Source organism: Phaenicophaeus curvirostris, chromosome 1 (assembly GCF_032191515.1).
Source record: "Phaenicophaeus curvirostris isolate KB17595 chromosome 1, BPBGC_Pcur_1.0, whole genome shotgun sequence".
Taxonomy (NCBI): domain Eukaryota; kingdom Metazoa; phylum Chordata; class Aves; order Cuculiformes; family Cuculidae; genus Phaenicophaeus; species Phaenicophaeus curvirostris.
Genome location: NC_091392.1, coordinates 98,074,577 through 98,096,052, shown reverse-complemented (window position 1 = coordinate 98,096,052; position 21,476 = coordinate 98,074,577). Strand labels below are relative to the sequence as shown.

The 21,476-nt window shown below is 43.6% G+C and overlaps 1 protein-coding gene across 2 annotated transcripts; it reads left to right on the top strand.

The window, feature by feature from the left end:
• The first annotated feature begins 1,357 nt into the window (after positions 1-1,357).
• On the top strand, positions 1,358-20,364 carry RIOX2 (ribosomal oxygenase 2). 2 transcript variants are annotated; one of them, XM_069869409.1, is made up of 10 exons: positions 1,358-1,447; positions 5,643-6,078; positions 7,833-7,952; positions 9,170-9,298; positions 12,086-12,189; positions 15,325-15,427; positions 16,478-16,643; positions 17,321-17,409; positions 18,656-18,766; positions 20,128-20,364. In XM_069869409.1, the coding sequence occupies exons 2-10, from the start codon at positions 5,647-5,649 to the stop codon at positions 20,302-20,304; spliced, it is 1,431 nt and encodes a 476-aa protein (XP_069725510.1). In that variant the 5' UTR covers positions 1,358-1,447; positions 5,643-5,646; the 3' UTR covers positions 20,305-20,364. The 2 variants fall into 2 exon arrangements, with proteins under 2 accessions (XP_069725510.1, XP_069725517.1); XM_069869416.1 differs by lacking the exon at positions 1,358-1,447 and having other exon boundaries at positions 5,480-6,078; positions 20,131-20,364.
• Positions 20,365-21,476: the final 1,112 nt, after the last annotated feature.

Genomic DNA, 21,476 nt, shown 5'->3' with positions numbered 1-21,476 from the left:
TCCCTCACTGTGGGGTTGTTCTTTCAATACTTGATTTGTTCCTTATTTCAACTAGTTAACAAGCTAGACTCCTGTTACAGTCACATTCTTTCTAACTGGAAGCTGGCCAAGATCATCATCATCTTCTTCTTCCTCCTTTTTTCTCTTCTTCCTCCTCTTCTTCTTTCTCTTCTTCCTTTTCCTCCTCCTCTTCTTCCTCCTCCTCCTCTTCTTCTTTCTCTTCTCTTCCTCTTCTTCTTTTTCCTATTCTTCTACTTCTTTGTTTTGAGCAACGAAGCTGGTGAAGGGGCTGGAGAACAGGCCTTATGAGGAACGACTGAGAGAGCTGGGGTTGTTTAGCCTGGAGAAGAGGAGATTGAGGGGAGACCTCATTGCTCTCTACAACTACCTGAAAGGAGGTTGTAGAGAGGACGGTGCTGGCCTCTTCTCCCAAGTGACGGGGGACAGGACAAGAGGGAATGGCCTCAAGCTCTGCCAGGGGAGGTTTAGGCTGGACATTAGGAAAAAAATTTTCATGGAAAGGGTCACTGGGCACTGGAACAGGCTGCCCAGGGAGGTGGTTGAGTCACCTTCCCTGGAGGTGTTTAAGGGATGGGTGGACGAGGTGCTAAGGGGCATGGTTTAGTGTTTGATAGGAATGGTTGGACTCGATGATCCGGTGGGTCTCTTCCAACCTGGTTATTCTATGATTCTTTCTCTTCTTCTTCTTCTTCTTCTTCTTCTTCTTCTTCTTCTTTTTTCTCTTCTTCTTCCTCTTCCTCTTTCCCTTCTTCCCCTTCTTCTTCCTATTCTTATTATTCTTACTATTCTTACTATTCTTATAACTTCGGCTAATTCATTCCCTTAACACGATGATTTATTCCTTCCTTCCTTTCCTACTGCCTTCAAACACAAGAGCGTTTTTTCTCTCGCACGCACACGTTGACGAGGTTGGGTAGAGGGAGACGACCCCCTCCTCGCACAGATCACGTTTCCGAGCGGCGGCTGCTTTAAAACGTCCCCGTTTGGCGCTGGAAACAAGGCGCGGCCCCGCCGCCCCCCGCCCTCGTCCGGCCGCGGCCCCGCCCCGCCCCGCGCGGCGCCATTTCCCGCCGGCCGCCCCCGCGGACACGTGAGTGGGGGGGAGGCAGCCGCGGGGGCGGCACCGAGAGCGCCGGGGAGCGGCGGTGCGGGGGTGGTTTTGGAGCTCTAGGGAGCCAGCGGGCTCTGTGGGGCTGGGCGAGGCGGGGGGGCGATCTGCATCCCTCGTGTGCGGGGCAGGAGCTGGGGCGGGGGCGCTGCCCGTTCGCAGGCTGCGGGGTGAACGCTCCCAGAGAGCCGGTGCGTGTGCTGAGTCTGCACAAGGTCTCGTTTTAGTGGTGTTGTGAACTTCACAGCAGTGAAATCTCTTGTTAGTTTGCCAGCTCTGCCTGACCTTGCATTTGAGATAGAGAAAGGCTGCAAACAGGTAATTACAGAAAAAAAATCCCCACCTGTTCAGCACAGGTCATACTGAACACAAGATGTTCTCATCCCCAAAAGAACTAAAGAGTGTAACAGTGTCTGGAAAAACCCATCTGCAAAAAAAGACATGCTATAAAAGCCGTGCTGTCAGAGGGACATTCTGTCTAACTTCCAAAAAATTTAGGTGAAAACCTGACTCTACGTTAGCTTAAATGACGATATTCTGCTTCTAGTTGTAACTACTTTCTGTATCGCTGAGGGGGACCCCTCCTGGCCCCAAGCTGCACCAGGGGGGGTTTCAGATTAGATATAAGGAAAAATTTCTTTGCTGAAATGTTTATCATGTACTGTGGCAGCTGCCCAGGGAAGTGGTGGAGTTACCATCCCTGGAGATGTTTAAAATAGGGATAGGTGAGGTGCCCAGGGATGTGGTTTAGTAGTGGACAGGTATGGTTGGGTTCTATGATCTCAAAGGTCTTTTCCAACCAAGTGATTCTATGACTAAGGTGCGCTGGCTGTGACCCTCTGTGGGCACATGAGAACAGCTTGCTACAGTTTACCCTTCTGGGAATAGTTTGTTAGTAGCCCGGTGTGGCAGAGCGGCACAGGTGAGCGGTGGAGGCTGCGTGGCCTTGGATCACCATGGCTGTTTTCCTTCCCCATTGCTTCGCAGGGGGTTGAGTCGCTCTGTGGTTGCAGGTCTGACTTAGAGGCCTGAACTCATTAACATCTAGTGTGCAAGGTGAGAAATGCTGATCTCTAATAACTGATCCTGTCTGAAGCAGGAACAGGTCCATTCGGTTGCTGTGATTTTTCTCTAGCCCTACAGAGAAGGATTTGGGGTTACTGGTGGATGAAAAGCCAGCTGTGAGCCAGCCACGTGTGCTTGCAGTCGAGAAAGACAACTGCATCCTGGACTGCATCAAAAGTAGTAGGTCCATAGGAGATTCTGCCCCTCTACTCTGCTCTTTTGAGGTGTCACCTGGAGTGATGCATTCAGCTCTGGAGTCCTCGGCATGGGAGGGACTTGGATCTGTTAAAGCGAGTCCAGAGGAGGGCCACAAAAATGATCAGAGGGCTGGAGCACCTCTGCTATCAGGACAGCCTGAGGGATTTGGGCTTGTTTAGCCTAGAGAACAAAAAGCCCAGGGGGGCCTTATAGCAGCCTTCCAGTGGTAAAAGGGGGTTTATAAGAAAGACAAACATTTTACCAGGCCCTGTAGTGACAGGACAAGGGGCAATGGTTTTAAACTGAAAGAGGGTAGGTTTAGATTGGACATAAGGAAGAATTTTTTTCTGATGAGGGTGGTGAGACACTTGGAAGTGTCTTCTCCCTGAGAAGTCATGGATGCACGTCCTTGGAAGTGTTCAAGACTAGATTGGCTGAGGCTTTGAGCAACCTGATCTAGTGGGAGATGCCCCTGCCCATGGCAGTGGGGCTGAAAGTAGATGGTCTTTAAGGTCCTTTCCAACCCAAACCATTGCTGATTCTCTTCAGTTGGAATAACCAGAAACCCACTATGTAACAGTACGTTGTGTAAGTGAAGTGACAATCTGTGAATAGTACATATCTGAATTTAACATTGTTAAATACAATGTGAGTGAGCAGAGAGGTTGATATGGTGGATTTAGATCTGGGATTCAGAACTGGCAATTCAGGCTTCGTTGCGTTTGTGTTGCTGGCATTTGTGGATGTCATTTGTAGATCTCAGTGCCGGCAGCATCTTCAGATGTTGCTAGCAATTTAGAACTAATTTTCAGTCCTTTTTAAAGCATTCCCTTGCCTCATGGAGAACTGTAGCTTGCTGCAGCCAGGAATAGCAGTGGTCTCAGGAAGGAGGTGATGTGGAGTCCCTCCTGTGGGACTAAGGTGAGTGGAGGTTACTGTTGAGGTACAGCCTGTTAGAGGAACTACTAGTGGAACAGTCTGCCCAGGAGTTAGTGGAGCAGTGAGGTGTCCTGCGTACTGCTGCACAGGAGAACTTAGTACTGCTTGCAAATACCAGAACTGCAGTTTGGCTCATACTAAGGGATCTGTATAAGTCAAACGTCTTAATGAATGACAGCATTTATTTTTTGGGGAGTAAAGCTTTCGTTTTTACTTACAAATGAAGGCGCCAGCGTGCTTCAACTCCCCATGTTTTGGCTTCACAAACTTGCTCAGACATGCCTGGAGTCTGTTCAAGTTGGCCAACCCAAACCTAGCAGGCAAGCTGTGATGCTAAAGGGCTGGGCGCTGGCTTGTTGTCAGGGTATGTAACTCTCATTTTCAGGCAGGCTTTTGCTACTGCCTGGTGCTCTGGGCTACTCTGTGGGGATGAAATACTGGTGCAAGTAATAAAGGCAAGTATGTTTGCCCATACTATAGTGTTACACCTACTGTTACTTGGTCTTTGCCTTAACTTTACTGAGAACTTGGCAGCTAAACTTTCGTGAATTAACTTTTATTTTTACATAATGATACACAAGCACATTATCTACCTGGAAGAACAAAGTAAATGATTTCCAGCTTTAAAATTAAATGTCTGTACTTGGATGAAAGAGTTATTTTTACTCTACATAAACCACAAAGTCTGACAGCTTTGCAGAAATGAAAGCAGAAACTTAGAGTTTTAGTTTTTGATATAATTGCATAAATCAACAGAAAGGCCTAATGATGTTTCCTGTCTTCTATAAACTCTGGCCATTCAAGGTACTGTATGGAGGCCCTGAGAGGGGCTGAGGCGTGGGCCACTGTCACTGCATGGTGAGCACCACTAGATCGTAGTATCATGGAATAGTTTGGGTTGGAAGGGACCTTAAAGATCATCCAGTTCCAACCCCCCTGCCATGAGCAGGGACACCTCCCACTAGATCAGGTTACCTAAGGCCCCATCCACCCTGGCCTTGAACACCTCCAGGGATGGGGCATCCACAACTTCCCTTGGCAATCCGTTCCAGTGTCTCACCACTGTCATGGTGAAGAAATTCTTCCTAATGTCTAGTCTAAATCTGCCCTTCTCCAGTTTAAACCTGTTCCTCATCGTCCTATCACCACAAGCCTTTATGAATATTCCCTCTCCAGCTTTCGTGCAGGCTCCTTTCAGGTACGGGAAGGTTGCTGTAAGATCTTCTCGGAGCCTTCTCTTCTCCAGGCTGAACAAACCCAACTATCTCAGCCTGCCCTCATAGGGAAGGTGATCCAGGCCTTGAATCATCTTTGTAGCCCTCCTCTGGACCCCATGTGCCTGGAACTGCCACGTAATTTAGCATAAAATTCTTCCCAGGGCTTGAGAAATCAAGCAGGTGCCCTTACTTCATGTTCCTAAAACCTGCTCCACCTGCAGGAAAGTTGGTTTTTTTTTGTTTCTTTGGAAGCTGCTTCCTCCTGCCAGTCGAATCATCCTTGCCTGCTGAACCTGAACCTTCCCTCACAGCGATGTGCTCTTTCATTTGGCCTCCTTCTTTCCATATCCTGTTTCCCTGTGTTTTCTGTTCACTGCATTCTTGTGCAGCCCTTACTCATTGCAGTAGCTGCCTTCTCTACCTTTAGCTACCTTTAGGTCCTGCTAAAGCTTTAGTCCAGTGGTGCAAACACTAGGTTTATGATGTATAAGCCAGTGTGAGAGGAAAGATTTCCTTAACACCCCCTGTGCCCTGTTTAACTGGTTTGTTCCTGCCCTTGAAATGCCACACATCCTCCTCCATCGTGCTCTGGCTAGAAAGTCACTTCATTGGGCTTTTTATCCCCCAATGTTAATGCATTTCAAGGAAGCCAAATAGGGTGCGAGTTTCCATTACATCTCCTCAATTTGAATTAATATTTTTAATGATTTGAAGCTTTTTCTACAGAAGACCAATCTACCACAAGTTCTTTGTGAGAGTGGATTCCTGCATTTGTAAAGATTTGTTGTGTGGCTGTTGGGTTTTATAGCATGTTTTTTACTATAGACTCGGCTGTGGGATTTGAGCTTCTGTGAGCAACAGCTCCCAGTAGAGCCCTTTGGAGTTTGCTGAGGTTTGAGAGGATTTGAGAGCTGCTGTGGGCTTTTCTTTTTTTTCTGGTGCTTGAGCAAATAGTGAGCATCTGGAAGCAGAGCCATTCCCAGTGTACTCTGATAACCCACTGGAGAAGGCAAAAGGAGCTGCTCTGGGCCTGTGAGCTCTTGAGGTTGTGTTACTATTGAATAACTGTTTTGGTTCTCTCTTCTTTTGAACAGGAACATGCCCAAGAAAGGAGGGAAGCATGCTGACATGGGAAAAGAAATGCAGACACAGTGTAAACGGGCAAAGGTGGAAGCAGAGTCATCTGCATCTGTCATGAGTTTTGAGAGCCCAGATGATCTCTTTGGAAGCTTGATTTCACCCATCAAACAAGAGAATTTTTTCAGGGAATACTGGGAACAAAAGCCACTGCTTGTTCAGAGAAATGATCCTGTGCTGGCTGCTTACTACCAGTCCCTGTTCCAGTTATCAGATTTGAAGGAACTGTGCAGCCAGGGCCTATACTATGGGCGAGACATAAATATCTGCAGATCTGTGAATGGAAAAAAGAAAGTTTTAAATAAAGAAGGCAAAGTGAATTACATGCAGTTGAAGAAGGACTTTGACCAGAAAAAGGCAACAATACAGTTTCATCAGCCTCAGAGATTCAAGGTTGGTTCGTTTCACTGAATATAATTAATGCATGTTGCTTGATGTAGTGTATTTTATTCAAGTCATGCTAGATGTAGCTTTATCTTCATCCACAGTAAATCCAGGGGAAGTAGCTGACATCAATGACCTTCTAAAATCTATACATGAACTTGTTAGTGTTCTGGTGAATTAGATGTAAATATTATCTTTGGCTGATAAACAAAAGCATGAACTAAACCCCATTTTAACTTGCTGTATTGTTTTTTTCCTTTTTCCAAGGCTATGAACTGTATTATTTAAATGACTGTTTATGCTTTTGCATTACCCGCCACATTTCAGTGCTCTGCAGTAAGACTGAAATCTGGTTTGTGCTATAAAATTAAGCTTTCCTTTTTAAAAATTTGCTTTGTCACATAAAAGTTCAGAAAAAGCTAGGTGCCCAACATTGGTGATTATCTATGTCTTCTTAAATTATGCCTTTTGCCCCACTGTTTCCTTGTGCAAATAGGGGCTTTTTTACCACTTTCATTTAATGGAAGGGCAAAGTGTGAAACATATAAAATACTCAAGGTCAGGTTGGGTGGGGCTCTGAGCAACCTGATCTAGTGAGAAGTGTCCCTGCTCACTGCAGGGGGTGTGGGCTTAGATGATCTTCATGGTCCCTTCAAATCCAAACCATTCTATGGTTCTATTCTATAATTCTATTTCCAGGACACTCTGCTGTTCTGGCTTTGAATTGCACCGTGGTAGTGTACATCCCCATTTGAGCTGAATGTCCTCTCTCCATTGTTCTTTTTGATGCCTTTGCCGTTTTCATGGATAAGAATGAGGTCGTGAGGCCTGCATAGTTCTGTAAAGGACTCAAATACTTGTATGTATGTGGATTTAGGTAGTCCTTTTTTTTTGTCCCATGGTGTCAACACAGTTTATCACAGGATCATTAAGGTTAGAAAAGACCTCTAGGATCCTGAAGTCCAACTGTCAGCCCAGCACCACCCTGCCTAATAAGCTGTGTCCCAAAGTGCCACATCAAGTGCCAGTTTAATTGTGAAGCTGTCTGTAAGGACTCAAATCAGCCGCTGAGTCCCAAGTACAGTGTCGGTGGCTGATCTCAGTTTCACTGTAGCTGTAACATCGTGTGGCAGGGGCATCCACAGGTGAAGTTGCAATGTTGCATGGCTTGTGCTGAAATCTAGAGCTTGAGATGAGTGTGCACAAATTCAATGAAGGCAGGTCTGGTAGTTGGCATCTACTGATAAGAGAGTTCTCCCTTTGGTACGTTGTCTGTTGCATGTTAGATGTGGATGCGTAAAGTTTATTCTTGAATGTGCAGCAACAATTAGAGTCGCTGGAAGAAGGTCTCTAACCTTTCTGTGCTCTCTTTGGTGCTAGGCCATGTAATGCAAGCCCTGCGTGTGTTTATTGTCTTAAAATATTTTGCTGTTCATGAGTTGGTGGGTGGTTTATTTCCCTCTCTGCCTAGCCCTGTTTTTCTGTTTTTGCAACCTAAAAATGGCACAGGGAAGAGAACAAACGTCAACACTATGTTGGAGCACCAGACTTACTGATAACCTTCACAGCAGATCTCCTTTGTGTCTGCAGTGCTTGCTTCCAGCAGGAACACTCATACAGAGCACCTGCCTTCCTAGCCTCTCTCTCTGTATGGGGATGTGATCATTCACTACAAAAACCTCCCAAGCAACGGGGAGGCTGTGTGCTGGGCAGACCTGGCTTGTCTGAGCTCTTCAGTACTAACAGTATAATTCTTTTTGAAGGAGGAGCTGTGGAAGATTCAGGAGAAGCTGGAGTGCTACTTTGGGTCTCTGGTTGGGTCGAATGTTTACATTACTCCCCAGGGCTCGCAGGGCCTTCCCCCTCACTACGATGATGTTGAGGTAGGACAACACAGCCTTGTCTGTGAATCTGTGCCTGGGCTTTTGCTAGTGACAAGGGATACCTGTATGTGCACACTTTTCCCCCTCTCTCATAAATAACTTCTAGAAAAATGTTTTTTCCAGTGAAAACTTAAAGCAATTGGTTGCAAGTGTTTCTTTGTACTTGTTTTCAGAGTATAATTTTACTGAAAATATGCTAATAGTAATATCTAGTGGTAATATTACGTAAATATGCTTTTCAGACCTAGTATTTTCATTAAATGAGAAGAGAATTTGTTTTCCCAGCTGCTGAAGCCTTCTGGCACCATTTTGTCATTTTCACTTCATTGAGACCCCCCAAGAACACAGAAGTCCTTTTTCTTTTGCTCTGAGTACTTGCCCTTTCTTCAGCTGGACAGTGGCAGCAAACTTTGTTCTGGTTCCCATTGCTGGTCCTGCTGTTTTTAAGAAGTTACTGGATGAAGTCCTGTGGTCCAAATGCGTTTTAAATTAGCTTCTAGAAGAAACATTCAAGTAGACACTGCATTAAAAATAAAGTTGAGCTATCCTACTTAAACCAAAACAAAAACACTCCCTATGTGTATTTTCAGCTTTTTTTTTTAAATAATTCCTTTAGATACATCTGATTTTCATTTTCCTTATGCTTGCTGTTCAGCAGCCCCACTACCTGCACGTTCTGCTGTATGTCATCAAGCCCCAGTTCACGGCTTGATGAAACATCCCCCTGGGTGTTTCTGATGCTCTGTTCATCAGTGAACGGTGATATGAGCTATCTCTCCCGGTATTTTGAATATCTGTGCGGCAGATACTGCTTTTGAGTTAGTTGTCTTAGCACCTGTAGAAGTGACTGGAGAGAAACAGATTTCCAAATGCCTACCTTAGGATAAAACAGATCACACTTCACAACTCTACCCTCTATTATCTCGAAGTAAAGCCTACAGAAATAGTTGAAATCTAAATTTCTGCATGCTAGACGTCTAAAAATTAATGTTAGATGAATCCTGTTTGCTATGCTGTGGAGTAGCTGAGAGCAGGGAAGGTGAAATCTGTTTCTTCTGTTGTTAGAAGAGCAATTTCTGTTTATTTTCTATCCCTGATTTCTGTCATGGTTCCACAGACTTTCCAAGTAAGAATACAACTTAAAATGTTCAATTATCTGGATGTGTGAGGGGCAGCAAGGCTTCCTTTTATGCACTTGGATTGATGGTCTTTTGCAGGTGTTCATCCTTCAGCTGGAAGGTGAGAAACATTGGCGACTCTATAAACCAACAGTGCATTTAGCTCGGGAATATAATGTTGAATCAGAAGACAGAATTGGGAATCCCACACATGAATTCATATTAAAGGTATTTAATTGCTTTACCTGGTCTGGGTCGCAGTTGCCAGAAAAAATAGTCGTATTTAAAGTGGTCTCTTTCTTGAAGACAGTATTCTGAGTGCTTGTGGTTGCGAACTTGAGGGGAGGGTTGGTGAACAAAGCACTGAGCACAAGAAATTTGGTTGATGGTTTTCTAGCCTATCCTTTTTCAAAAGCATTCTTAGCTTTGGTGTTTAACGGACTAAGAAGCTAGACATTTCTGGAAATTCTTGAATATTCTCCAGTTTGGGCACCCTGAATCCTGGGTCCTGTTTGTGGGGTTGTGTGCAGAAAGATATTACAAAGCATTTTATGCTTTTACGTGCTGTCTACGATCAACCAGGCTAATCCTTCTATGCACTAAGACTTGCTGTTCTACTGAAGGTTGTTACTGTTATGGTGAATTGGATTTGAATATTTATCCTTGGCTGATAAACAAAAGAAGGAACAAAACCCCATGTTAGCTTGCTGTATTAATGATTTTTTCTTTTTCCAAACCTGAAAATCAAGTGTTTGGCTGGGGTTTTTTTTGTTGTTTGGATTAAAAAGAGCATTTCATGAAGATTAATGAATGCAGCTCCTTTGACAGCCGGGCATCTGGTACTTGTCCTGCTCAGTTTTACATGTTTGTGCTTTCAAAGTGTTTGTTTTTGTCCAGCAGACAGTCCTGCTCTGTGTTGGAAGCCTCATTAGCTTCTCTGACTTGTGGCTTGTCGCAGGGCCTCAAAGTCTCTGCTTTTCCCAGTGTTCAGACCTGCCTTTGGGTGTGGGTAGTTTAGGGATAGTATGACACATTGGATATGATACTGACATCTCTAGCTGTGTGGTTGGACAGATGGGAATATTCGGTTGTCATGATCTATTGGGTGAGATGAAGTCCAGTGAATTACAGTTCTCTTTTTAATTTCTTGAATGTTTCGGGCTGGACTTCAATGTCTTTGATTTTCATGGAATAATGAAAATCCACAAGACATTTTACTGCCATTAGTGGAGTGAAAGTACTGGGATCTGAAAAGGGCTTAAAAAATACCTGAGTTTTCAATTTATTTTTCTTCTGTTTGATGTTATTCACTTCCTATGACCAATTTCTTCCACGTGGCTGCTGTCAGTTTTTAGTTGTCTGTCTGGAGGTGCCTCTGACAGGGATGCTGTCAGATGACTCTTATTTCCTCCTTAAATATCTTTCTAGAATCTTTCCTTCCTCCCTTTTTTTCTTTTTTTTTTTTTGCAATTTCATTTGCTGTAATTCCATTTGCTGTCTGCCATCCTTGGCTAGTTTGGAACGAATGGATCAGCTGGAGGCTATGCCTTCATGTATGATTTTTCATTTAATTTGCTGGTACTTCTCCCTTCTCTGCCCCTCATTCCTCCAATCCAGAAGTAAGAAGGCAGCAGAGTGATCAGATCCATGTTGTCTCATATCAAATGGCATGTCCTGCCCCAATCTCGTTGTTGCCACCTGTCTGTGAAGATTTTGATTATTTTAATTGAAGAGTGCTGTGCTTGCTGGCTCATGTGAATGATGGTGATGAGGCTACCTAGCAGATAAGATGATTAAGACTTGGACTTCGCAGCAAAGATTGCTTTGAAAAATCATGATCCTGGCTTCTTAGTGGTAGGCGTGCAGTGCTATAGCATGAAATAATTTCTTTTGCAGGCTAGTTTGTCATCACTCTGGTAGACGTTCGAGGCTCTTACCCTCTGCCTATGCAGCCCTCTCTCCAGTTTGTTTTCTTGCTGGGGGATGTGAGACATTGCAAATTAAGAGAATTCAAAATGCTCTTATTTGGATATTGTAGTCCCCACACTGCTGAGGAAGGCAGTTTATTAGTGGCAGAGAGAGGCTTGCTTCAGAACAAGTAAATTGTGCATAGCTGATCTATGAGGATTTGCAGCTTCTTGAAGAGACTTTGTTTTGCTAAGTCCTGTGAAGCAGCATAATCTAAAGAGACCTTTCAAGTCAGTGAAAAATCAAATATTAGTCACTTAAAATATATCTGTGCTAGACAGTTTGGTGAACTCTTAGAAGTAGGTAATGTGACTAAATTTAAGGAATGGTAAAATTGAAATGGGACCAAATTTCATCATTATTGCCTTATGAATTTTCATTTTGACTGTTCTGTCCAACTATGTAGATTTTTACAGAAGAAGGCATCAATAAGCTGACTTTTCCTTCTTGGAGGCAATTTTGTGGGCTTTGCACTTCTCTCTTATCTTGACGTTCCTAATCTAAATTTTTGTCAGTGGGAAGGTTTAATTTCTATATGTGAGAAGAAAGGCAGGAAGGAGGATGATTGTACTTGTTTTTTAAGTGTTTTAACTGAAAGTTTCAGACAGGAGTATTGTAGCAGCTTACCATCTTTATTGAATATCTGGCTTTTCTTGTGGGATACTGGCCTTTTCTTTTGATGTTACCGGACCAAATTCATGTTGCACTCTGCTAGCCCACTGTATTGTCAGCAGGTTCATCTCAGCTGCTTTTTCATCTTTATGCAACTCAGTTGGAGTGTGCATGTCCTATAATGTTAAAAGCCTGCTTTGTGTTTTCAGGCAGATGTATAGTAAGTACTGACAGTAAGTTGGAAAGTTTATGGTGTTGGACTTCTGGGTTAGAGTGCTTTTATATTAAAGTGTACAATGGAGAAGCTCTGTTTTGTGATTTTATAAAATACATGTTGTCAGTCTGTCTGCTCAGGGAGTATTTTACCTATTTTGACTACTATAAGGTTTAACCAGGTGCCCTCAATATATTTATTTTTTTTTCATTTGCTTGCAGCCAGGTGACTTACTGTACTTCCCAAGAGGAACTATTCACCAAGCTGACACTCCTCTTGGGATCTCCTATTCAACACACGTGACCATCAGTACCTACCAAAACAAGTAATTGTTCCTTGCTTTTTTTTTTTTTTTTAAGTGGCTTTTCTGAAAATCACTTCCCTCTGCCAGATGATGTCTGTAAATAGTCCAGACCTGAAACAGATGTGTCAAATGTGATATCCTGTTTCTTAAAAGAAAAACGCACCCTGTAATGAGCCCTGCTTAGTGCTTTTTTGTGTGCATTCTATTTAGCCCTTGTGTGTTTTGTTTTTGCTTGAGTAATACAGGGACAGGGCATGTTACCTTCGTGCCAGAGATGTGGTGATGTGGTATATGTGTAGGTACCCCACTATTATATATCTGCCCTGTTAGCCACGGAGTCTAAATTAGTATTGAGGGGGCAGTAATTGCAGTTTTGGGGGAAAGATGGGACTGAGAACCTTATTGCTTGAAGCAGCCTGTTTACCAGGTTTTCAGTGCAGCAAGCTTGATTGCTTTTTAATTGGTTATTTTATTATTTACCATCTGCAGACTTTAATGTGGAAGATAATGTTACAACTACAAACTTGCTGTTGTGTCTAAAAAATCTCTCGCCAGTGACTGGAGTTACTGTTCATTTCATAACCCAGATAAAGCCCATGAGTTGTCCTTTTCATCGTGTTCTCTCTTCCTTTACAAATATTTTCTACTTAACCTGTGTGTTTCATCTCCCACCCCCCGCATGCAAGATTGCCTTTGACATACATCTGATGTCTCTCTGTGCCCACTGGAGCATCGTCATCGCACAGGGAAGTGCTGCTGCTGCCTAGTCAGCCCCTCAGGTGCTGGGTTTGGAGTCATTGGTCTGAGTTAGGAATTGGGAAGGATGTCTGTTAGCTACAAAATGGGGTGGAACAAGTTTAGGCGTGTTCTAGATGATTGTGAGTGGACTCTCTAACCACCAGCTGTACCATTCTGGAAGCCCGGGATGTCAGTATTGCTGGTAACGCTTAATGTGACCAGTCCTCCAAGCTGGAAAGAGGGTTAAGGTGAAGCTGCTCTAAGGTGTGAGTCATAAAAGTTGGGTTCAGCTGGTTTTTTTTCAGAGGGCATTAAAAAAAGCTGTTTTCTGTAAGCATTGACTGTGGTTGCAAATAGCGTGAATTCATTCATTAAGTAGGAAGCAGTGTTAGTGTTGAGCTGCTTTGCCAAGTTTGATGACACATTTGGGGCAATCAGCAGTGAGTGGCCTCCAAAGAAATGTCCTGCTTCTCCTTGGCTTCTCTCACAGCTGGTTTAGTGGACAGAACAGACAGAAGATTGACAATAGAAGAAGGAAAAAGTGGGTGTTTGGCTTGTTGATGGAGACTGGGTTGGAATGAAGTTTTACAGACCAGAGTGCAGGAGCCTTCCTGAATGTGCAGTACAGGGTTTGTCCAGCTTGATCCAAACAGGGTTACTGGTTAGGCAGGAATTATGTTCTTTGTAACAGGGTCACTGGAGACCTGAGAGGCTTGCATGGAGTCAGTGCAGTTTCTCCGTCGCAGTGTAATCTACATACCAATCCACTGAGTAACTTGAAAAGCAGCGCTTTCAGGGAGCTCCTTCCCTGGGTGCTCGTGTCAGAATGAGGAGAGGAAAACGGAAGAGCTGTGGTTCTGAGGATAAAAAGTGGAATCATCCTCCATTAAGGTTAGTGGTAATGACATGTAAGGGCCTGCCTCTGCAGAAAAGCATAAGTAACAGCAGTCTTGATACAGGCTGGTACTTTGATTTGGCTTGTAGATAGAAGCACGGTCTGGAAACATTTCCTTGGAAAGCTGGAAAGCGCTCCTTGAAAACAGCTAGGCCTTATGGAGGATGTTTGGATTCCTTGTGACCACCTGGAATTGGCACGTGCTGGTGGAAGTAGAGCCATTAGGGATTTTTAGGCGCCAAGGCAATTGTGTGCTGGAGGACAATTCCTCTGGGCCAGATCCCAGCAGGCAGAGAAGTGTATGCATGAGTTCATTATAAGCAGGGAAGTTTGGAAAAGCAATGCATAGCTGAAGGTAGTTGCTGACAGATGGAGATTTGGGGCAAGAGAAGGGAAGCAATAAGAAGTATAACATGCCTAATCTATTTATTGGCCAAAGTCCTTCTCTCCCAGTGTGTAGCAGACAGTGGAACATGAGCGGAGACAATAAAAAAAATGTAAATGAGATTATAATAAGTCACACTAATTTTTAAAAAAAACAAAGTCGTGTCTGGAGATCAGTGCGGAAAGCAGGGAGTGCTGAGGGAGAGCAAGAGCAGAGGGGGAGTGTTCGAATAAGTTGGAGGACAGGCCCTGCTCTGCTGCCTGCCCTGGGTGGTTGAGAATTTGCTGGCAGCCTTGGATGCTGGGTATTTGGCCTGGTTGCTTGCCCATTAAACCAGCCTCTGAGGATGTGGTAGGGAAGGAGGCCACGCATGGACAGGACAGCATTTTTGCTTGAGAGGCACGCCTGTTCTGCTGAGGTCGACTCAACTTAGGCAAAGGTGGTGCAGGCAGTAGTCTTCCCTCCCTTCTTAAGTTTATTCTTATAATTGGGGAACAGAAGCACAGACAACAAAGGCCAGATTTTTTTTTTTTAAGTATGTAGGCTGAAAATGGGGGTTTAACACAAACAAGACACCTATAAGGTACCTGTTGTGTCTTATTAAAATCGCTGTAGAGATACACAGAGATCTTGTTCCCGGGGGGTCATTAAGTTTGTAGCAAAGCTAAAGACTGAGGCTGTGTTGGATTTGATAACCCTGGGTACATTTCCCCTTTGAATGTAAGTGTCTGAAAAGCACGTTAAGTGATACAACCCCACATGCTTCATTGTGTGCAGGGAGGCCATATGTGCATGCAGTTGGATAGCAATGGCCCTGGTAGGAATGTCTTCAGTCACTGAGGTCAGTTTGAAGCTGAATCCACTGGTAAATGGCAGGCATGTGAATCAGAATAAACTGGGCCCATCTCAAGCCAATTCCTTGCCCCTGTTGGAGTGCCACTGACCTGAAGATAGGGAGGACACATGTACAGTTGAGATGAGCGTGAGCTACTGCATGAGACTATAGAGTGGTAATGGAAAAAAAGCAGACTTGGAATTGGAGCACTGTGTTTCCAGCCCCTGACATCAGTTAAGATGTCTGCTTTATTTCAGTGCAACGATTTTAGTAATGCAGGTATTTTTTCTTCGTATCTTTCAGCTCCTGGGGAGATTTCTTACTGGATGCAATTCCCAGCCTTGTGTTTCATACAGCAAAAGAAGATGTGGCTTTGCGGAGAAGCATACCGAGGCAACTACTTATGGTAAGTAGGTGGAACTAAGGGAATAATAGTGCATCGAGCTGAAACTTGAGCACTGAGACGTGTCTTGTTGATCTGCTCTGAAAGCTCATTGCAATGGCACTATCTTGTCTAGCTGCAGAACCACTTCTTTTGAAGACTTCAGGCTGACTGGTTTGCTCCATCTGAAGCATTGCCTAGTTTGTTGCACTGCCTTTCTTTCCTATCACAGTGTCCTTGTATGGCTTGTTGCCTTCTAAAATTAATGGTATTTGCTTTGGAGCTGTCAGACGGGCATAGTTCCTGTCAGGCCAAGCTTTAGAACCTTTGAAATTTAGCAAAGCTGTTTGTTGTTCTGTGACCCTTTCATGGCAGCCCAGGTGTGCTGCTGATCAGCTTCTCGGCACACAGCAGGCCAAGATTCTCTTTCAACTACCTGGCAAGTCTTTTGGCATTGCAGATAGCCCCAGGCTGAGAGAGAGTGAGCATCAGCTGTGGTGTGTGAACAGCTTGTCAGTAATCTGTCAAAGAAAGTTTGTTGTTTTGGGAGTAAAAGTTACCCTTTGTAAAGATAAAAGAGGAGTGTCCAGTTTTTCGCTGCATTACCCATTCCATGATTCTATGGGTCGAGCTGTTCCAAAAGTGAATGCTGTGATAAACTGAACAAAGGCATCACTGGAGGGATCTGTAACCACCAATGATTTTTGCTGCCCGGTGCTGTTGGAAAGCAAGCCCAGCTTTATATTGCGCAGCCATGGGTTATTTTTTATCTGCTTCATTACTGGGAGGGTAAGTGGGTGCATAGCTGCCTTTTGTTTTCAGCTGGTCTTAATTCCAGTGTCATTTAAGCTGTTGAAGCTAAAATTCAGCAATCTACAATAAATGTTCTGTGGAGAGAGGGCTGTATGGGAGAATGGGGGCTGATCCCTTGGTAGGAGAAGGGAAATGGTTAATGGTTGGATTCGATGATCTGGTGGGTCTTTTCCAACCTGGTGATTCTATGATTACTGCAACTCTTTAGGTTAGTCTGTTTAGCTTGAATTCATGTGAGAACAACTCTGTGTGAATATTTAGCAGGTGGATGTAGCTGACTCAACAAAGAACCTGAGTAGCCTTTTGAGAAAGCTTGCAGACCGCCTGGAAAACACCAGAGAACTGAGATCATCTGACATGAAGAAGGATTTCATTATGAACAGGTTGCCACCTTACTTGGGATGCGACTCTGATGCTTTGACTCCAGGTAATTTTTGAAGTTACCAGAACTGGCCGGTGTGATGGTAAAGCTGTTGCTGACTCTGCCTCTTATGACTCTAGGCTAGTATCAGCTTCATGTTGTGCCAGGCTCTATGTGAGCATTTGCCCACCTCATTTGGTTAATTCCCTGTTGCTGGCAGAAGAGATTAACACAGAATCATAGAATCACCAGGTTGGAAAAGACCCATTGGATCATCGAGTCCAACCATGCCCCTCAGCACCTCGTCCACCCCTCCCTTAAAGGTTAGCGAATTCTGAAATTGGCAGCTTTAATAAACTAGTAGGTACTGAGAATGTTTAACTGGTAGAATTTGGCCTTATCACAGCATCACACAGAATCACAGAATGCCAGGTTGGAAGTGAACTCAGGGATCATCTGGTCCAACCTTTTAGGTAATACATAGTTTAGATGAGATGGCCCAGCACCCTGCCAAGCTGTGCCTTAAAAGTGTCCAGTGTACAGGAATCTGCCCCTTCCCTGCTGTTACAGGGAAACAATAACAAACTGCCTCCCTCCCAGCCATGAGTTTGAGAACATGTGGATGCTGAAACGTAGGTAACAAAAAATATAGCCACAAGAGAGAGGATACTGCACAGAGGACTCCATTTGCTCTGTTTGTGTGGTGTGTCCTGCCTTTCTAATGGAGAATTTCTTTTCCTTAGGTGGGAAATTGCCAAAAATAGATAGCAAGATCAGGCTGCAGTTTAGAGATCATGCTGTCATTACAGTGGAACCAGATGAAGAGAATTCTGTAAGTATAACAAAGGTACCCTCGTATACTTGGGGTGGGAGTGCAGGATGTGGGAGTTGTTGCTCTCTTGTACTGGTCTAAAAGGGTCATGCAGTTACTCTTACTTAGATCCTGCCTCCCTTTGGGGTTTGTTAGGAGATGATGGGGTGGTTGTCAAGCAGGAATATGGCCCTTCTGGAGGTGGGCTACAGAACTAAACTTAGTCTGTGATTGTGCATGGTGGCTTTTAACCGAGCTTAGATGGGATAGATCATTGCAGCTGCTAAATGGCCTCTCTAGCTCTTTATAATGGATTTTCTTTTATTCTTTGAATTTAAGAGCATAAGTAAGTTATAGAAATAGGTTCCCTCAAGAGAGGGAATTCTGGTTGCAGCTTCTGCTGGCTGCATTTGCATTTAGTCTTAACCTCCGAGTTATCTTTGTACCTAAGCAGGTGCCAGTGGCACTACTGAGTTGTTCCACAAAAGCAGATGCTGGCATCTCAGATTATGCTGTGTTTAGACTACTACTTATCTATGAAGGCTTGTTAGTACGAAGTTGTAGAAGTGATTTTTGTTGTCTTGATTAAAAAAAAGGCAAAAAACCCAAAAGAGTGACTGTCTTGCATGATTACTTTGGGTGAGTAAAATACTACTCTGGAGGAATAACATACCTTTACTTTCTGATTCTTCTCCCCCATTTTGTTTGTGTCCTTATTGCTGCGAGAATGTGTGGGGTTTGGAAACTTTATTTTTGCAATTGTTTTGCTGCCCTGCCTTCTGATTTCTTCTGGATAATGACAGCAAGCATGCGAGGCTAGTGCTGCCAAGTTCTGTGTGAGACCTGCCCACAGAGCTGTGAATTGCTTTGCACAGCTTTGACCAAGGAATGATAACAGGCATGTGATTTTTTTTTTTTTAAGAGGCAGATCAGTATCATGATAGAAATCTATTGATGCACACTCCTTCATTAAGGCCTTCTCAGAGGCGTACCTTAAATGGCATGTTTTCTACACAGCTTCAGTCCTGTGAATCTAGAGGCGGAATTAAGGCGGAAAATTATAGGTTGTAAATAAATTTTCAAAGCTGTTTTGCAGACTCCCTGATTTCTGTAGCAGACGGCTGTTGGATCATTCTGTTAGGGAGGCAAATTGCTTTTATTGGCATTACAGCGGATGCCAGCATTAAGGAGCCAACATTTTCACTCGAGTGAGATGGATTTGAGGGTGTGAATCATACATAACCTTCTCCTTCCTGCTGTCTTTTAGGATGAAGTTTGCAGGGAAATGGTTTATGTGTATCATTCGTTGAAGAACAGGAGAGAAACTCACATGATGGGGGCTGAAGATGATAGTACTAGTGAGGAACGCACAACGCAGGTTTGTCCCTGTTTATACATGCATAAAAACACACCAAAAGCTACATTGCTCTCTTGGGTTTTGCTGCAGTGGTAGCAGTGGCCTGGGTTCTACTTTAGTCCTCAGTACCCAAAGAATTTCTGCCCTTCCCCTAAATACCCAGATGAGCTGAGGATGCAACACAGAAGCAGTTAATAGTGGAACTAGATACTCTAATCTCCTGCTTTAGTTAAATGTTTGAGATGTTAACAGGATTTCTCCTGGATGCCTTATGTCCCAGGTAGCAAAGTTACAGGAGCGGCTGGAAGTGTCTCTTGTGTGTCCTTCAGCACAGCCTTCCTTAAGGTTACTGGATATGGGAGCAGAGGGGCCGTAGGGGCAGGGATCACTCAGGCACCATGTTTATGCCACATTGAACCCGTGTTAGATTCCGTATCGAAGGGAACATGCCACAAGATAAGAGTGTTTGTTTTAGGTTGGGGTGAGTCAGCATTAGGAGTAAAGAGTTAACTCTATTACTGTAATGTAAGGAGGGAACTTTTTGTATTGTTAATAAGGCTGCAGAGTCTTTGTCTCCATTCACCACTTTCAAAAGAAGGCACATACACGTGCTTTCACTGGAATCATAAACACTCCTGGAGTGGCTGTGAGCTTTGGAACTTCTTGTTCCAGTGTGTGACAGCAAGATGCTCTGCAGCTGAATAAGATGCAACATTTGAATAGAGGTCTGCACAAGCACGCTGTAAGGACAAAATAGAACAGGTCCTGGTTTTGTCTCAGTAGTTTAATTAAAACTTAATACCTTTCAAGGTAAATCTCATTGGTCTGCTACAGTAAAGAATATAGTCAGCTGAAGTCATACACTGGCCCCCCATACAACATGTGTAAATCCCAGAATGTACCTTCCTGTAAAGTCTCCATCTATAGAGCTGGAGGTACTCGGGGATTCTGTCAAGTTATTTGTAAAGAGTGTGTGTACCAGGTAGAAAGCAGCTTAGATGAGCTGCCAAAACCAATGGCAGGGTTAGGCAAGAGTGCAAATTTAAAAAACCATTTCCTTCTTCAGCATGGGAACTGGAAGAGGATGACACACACTTCCTGGCACACCTGAAGAGGTAGGGAGGTGTAAGTTGCAAGAGATTTTCAGGATGATCGCAGGAGCACTAGGTTGGAAAAGATCAACAGGATCATCGGAGTCCAACCCTTCCTATCAACCAATAAACCATGCCTGTCAGCACCTCATTCTGCATCTTTTGGAGGAGTGTGATGTGGGAAAGGAGCACAGTTCTGATCAGCACCTACAGCCTACCACTGTTTTGGGATAAGGGATGCTGCACCTATGGGAAGATTTCTTTGAAGTTAATTTTGTTTTTCTCCCTCAGCAGACTCATGGACTGCGGTTTCCTTTGTCATACCTGGATGCACTGAAGCAGATTTGGAGTAGCAGCACTGTTTATGTTAAAGAGCTTAACCTTACGTCAGATGCAGAGAAAGTGAACCTTGCCTTGTCGCTGTGGACTGAATGTCTAATTGAAGTTGTTTCATGCTTTTGTGAATGAGCTGCTTCTGCAAGAATCTCTGGAGATAAAGGCTTATTAAATGACTTTTCAATGCCTTCATCCTTTGGTTTGTGTTGCTGTCTAACAGAGCACTGCAATACATGTACTCTACCAAATGTTATTTCCTTGGCTGTGGGAAAACGGGCATCAGGAAAAACGGGTAAGCTGCTCATTGTCCAGGGAGCTGCTGCTCCGTGCCTGTGGATGGATGAAGTCACTCATAGGAACATCAGTGCTGTGGTATCCTCTGTCCTCCTTGACATGGAGGACATTGAAAGGTATTCATTGAGTAGGATCCAGGACCTGGAACCACTTGTAAAGTTCACCAGCAAGAAAACCTCTGTGCCCCGTTTCCCAAAGGGATAAGATTTTGCCCAAGAAAAGCCCTTTATTCTCAGATGTTGCTACTTCTGGAATAAACAAGCAATGTTATTTAATCCCTGCCTCCCCCAGCAGTGATTTAACGTGAAAGTAATCCAATCTGTAACTGAAAGCTGTATCTTCAGTGCTCACTCATGTGGCCTTGGAGGGGAGCACCACAGTTATTTTAATACTTGGACATCTAGCTTTTAATATGCAAACTAATGCAACAGCACAGTCACGTTTTCAATGTACTTAGCCCTTTTTTGTCCATTTGTAAGGACATTTTTTTTTTACAGTAATCTGCTTGACACCTGCTAAAAGATATTATATTTAGTTAGTTTAAGAAGAAGCCAACCAGCAAGATGTTCCTCCTAAAAAAGTTTTATACAATTAAAATATACATGCTTAGCATTTTACATTCACGACCTCTTGAGTACAAAAGTCTGCTTTACTTTTGTTATGTAACTGAAACCAAACACGATGTAGCCATTCTTCGACTAAAAGATCAGAACATTTAACAGAGGCTTTTAAAATTCCATGGGGAAAGCAAGTCACACGTAGAACACCTCATGTGCTGACTTACTTACATTAAAAAAAAAAGCTAAACAAGTGCTTTAGTTGGAAAAATATACACATCTATTTGAAGATCTGTTACTTAAACAGCAGACTCACGATACCTTTAGAATGTAAAATAGCAAGTGCAAGTAGATAAGGTGGGTTTTTTTAAATAGACTTTTATAGAACTCCGTTTCATACAAAAATAGACATCCATATATTTTATTTTTATGGCAGACTTAGGGTTTGTGTGT